Source organism: Danio aesculapii, chromosome 7 (genome assembly GCF_903798145.1).
Source record: "Danio aesculapii chromosome 7, fDanAes4.1, whole genome shotgun sequence".
Taxonomy (NCBI): domain Eukaryota; kingdom Metazoa; phylum Chordata; class Actinopteri; order Cypriniformes; family Danionidae; genus Danio; species Danio aesculapii.
The window spans coordinates 73,380,977-73,384,108 of NC_079441.1; the positions used below are offsets into that span (position 1 = coordinate 73,380,977).

The window sequence follows — 3,132 nt, forward strand, 5'->3', positions numbered from 1 at the left end:
AAAAGATTCATATTTTAATATATGCTGTTCTTTTGAATGTGTTCATGAAGTGTTCACTTGTGCTAAAACAATTGTTGGAGACCACTGATAAATAATCAGGCCATCAAAGATGCCATCAGCCCTTCAGTCCTTCAGGTGTTTGACTGAAACCAGGAAAACTTTCCTGAAAATCTAAATGTCAACATTCATTTTCCTTTGGCTAGTCAGGGCTCGCCACAGCGGAATGAACCGCCAACTGTTCCAGCATATGTTGCACACAGTGGATGCCTCTTCGACCTCAATCCAGTACTGGGAAACACTCCTACACTACGGCCAATTTAGTTGATCAATTCTCCTATAGCGCATGTGTTTGGACTGAAACCGGAGCACCCGGAGGAAACCCACGCCAACACGGGGAGAACATGCAAACTCCACACAGAAACGCCAACTGGCCCAGCTCGAACCTGTGACCTTCTTGCTGTGAGGCCACCGTGCTAACCATTGAGCCACCGTGCCAACATTCTCTCTAGAAATAAAAACACGATGGCTGATGTACCACTTCCCGCCACTAGGCTGAATCTCAGTAAAAGCGCTGCTTCACCTGTGTGTGCAGTTCACACCCTGCGTCACCCTCGACACACAGCCGTAAAAACACATCACGTGACATCACAACACGCCTCGGTTCAGCTTCATAGTGTGTAAAGTCATACAGTGACGAACTCTCGAGTCTTCAGAGCTGATCAGAGATTTATTTCGCCCCAAACAAACAAACAAACTAACAGCGGATACTTTTGAAAACTGAACATAAGCTAAAATACAGTCAGTGATTCCTGAAGCTCCGGTCTCAGGTGAACTGCAGACACACCCACAGCACATACACACACACGCACACGCACACACACACACACACTGAAGAACCGGTTTAGTTCAGGTTTTTCCTCACACACCCGTCACGATCCAGCAAAGCAGTGGATAAACAGCAGAGCTTCATCATGCAGTGTAAGTCAATCTCTCTTTAATTGATCGTTATTGTTATTATTATTAATAATATTAGGCTACTGTATATCACTGAATGAACATAGTTCAGGTTAAACATGGTGCTGGATCGATGTGTTGTTTTGGTTTTGGTTTGGCTTATTTTAGTGAATCTGCGCTCACTGAGGAAAACTAGTCAGATTGAATATGTCTCAAAGCGTAAATACAGTTTTATCACTCAATTCTGGAGTCTGATTTATACAATGTGCGGAGAAATCTCCCTTAAAGTGACCGTACAGCAGAATCGATCTATGATGGCTCGAGTGAGTGCTTCAGTAGAGTCAATATTTAAGGTAAAATGCGCACATTCTCTATATGTTGATCACTTTTGCATGGGAAGTGATGTACGCATGCGCTTAAAATATTTTTGCTGCTCATTCAAACAACTTGTTTAAAGTGAACTGAAAAAACAAGATTATTGCTTTTTTTAGGGACGAATTAATTGTTTTATGTTTAGTCCACTTACATTCGTAAAAAACAACAAACAAACAAAAAACAATTAAGTTAATTTTATCCATTTGCGTTGGAACAACATGAAGGAATTGAGTGGAAGCTTATTTTTCAGTGTGTTCTTGTCCCTGTATTGTGCATCCGCCATGTTTATTCTTCATTTTGGAGTTCTTAGAGTTTACATCTCCATATTCTGACGTTTATTTTTTATCTTGGATATTTAAGTCTGCATCTCAAAACACTGACTTTTCCCCACTCATAATTCTGAGTTTTGTATATCTTTAATATCATTCATTCATTCATTCATTCATTCATTTTCCTTTCGGCTTACTCCCTTTATTGATGTTTTACACTGTGGATGCCCTTCCAGCTGCAACCCATCTCTGGGAAACACCCATACACACTCATTTACACTCATACACTACGGACAATGTTTGTTTACCCAATTCCCCTATAGCGCATGTGTTTGGACTGTGGGGGAAACTGGAGCACCCGGAGAAAACCCACACCAACACGGGGAGAACATGCAAACTCCACACTGAAACTGACCCAGCCGAGGCTCGAACCAGAAATCTTTATGTTGTGAGGCGAAAGTGCTACTCACTGCGCCACTGTGAATTTCATATAAGATGTTTTACAATTGTTTTAAAATGTTGAGAAATTAAGTCAAACTGTTTGGAAACAATCAGAATTATAATTCATCACATTTAAATAAATAAATATATAAATATAAATAAATCTACATGTAAAAACTGCTGTGGTCAATATTATTAGCCCCTCTTTGCCTTGTTGTTCATTGACTTGCCTGATTAACTTAGTTAAAGCCTTTGAATGTCACGTTAAGCTGAATACTGGTGTCTTGCTCATTCTGAAAACGTAGTCCCGAGGACGTTTCTGGAGACCGTGAGATGCGTCCCGGGAGGTACGTATTTTTACAGTTTTTGGTTTTTGCGAATCCGCGAGAGGCCGCTGTGTGCGCCTTTTTGGCTTCTCAGATGTCTCCCGCGAGTGCCGTTTGCGCCCGTGCTGTTCTCGCGTGAACCCACCAGAGGCCGCTGTCAAACGAACGTCTGTCTGTCTAACTGGCTGAATGATTGACTGGGCGACCGGGCCACCCTCCTCCTTCCCCGAACCCAACCAATTTTACCGGTTGACCCGCCCACCCTAAACCCAACCAACGATTTACAAAAGCCGTCCGGAAAAGGAAAAACTCTGGTCCGATTTTTATTATTATTATTTTTTTACCACGTTTTCGGATTTTACCACACTCTCACCCTGTTATGAACCTCTTCGCTTTATTTCTTGGATTCTGTTTTAGTCTTATCTGATTTCTGGAGCTGCTCTTCCCCGGACTCGAACCCGCTCGTCGTCGTCGTGGTCATCTTCTCTCTTGCGTCTCGAGTCCGCCGACGTACAGGCTTGCTAACCAGACAAACTGATTGCGGCGGGAAAGCCCTCCACACGAAGGTAAGCGGTCAGCCGGCGAGCGCTAAAAGGAACGGTGTCATACCGCCCCGCAGTGTTCGCTTAAAAAACGAAATGCAGCCATACGCACCTCCGGCTACATAATTAGCGGTCTCCAGAAACGTCCTCGGGACTACGTTTTCAGAATGAGCCTGGGTTGGAAAAATATCAAGCTCAGTGGTGTCGCATTGTGGCCTCACAGTA

General features: G+C 43.3%; 1 protein-coding gene across 1 annotated transcript in view; it reads left to right on the forward strand.

The window, feature by feature from the left end:
• Positions 1 to 682: 682 nt before the first annotated feature.
• Positions 683 to 3,132, forward strand: part of btr12 (bloodthirsty-related gene family, member 12) — a 17,940-nt gene continuing 15,490 nt past the window's right edge. The window contains exon 1 of the mRNA XM_056462489.1: positions 683 to 978. Coding sequence (XP_056318464.1) covers positions 972 to 978 — 7 coding nt within the window. The 5' untranslated portion in view covers positions 683 to 971. The remainder of the gene's footprint in view (positions 979 to 3,132) is intronic.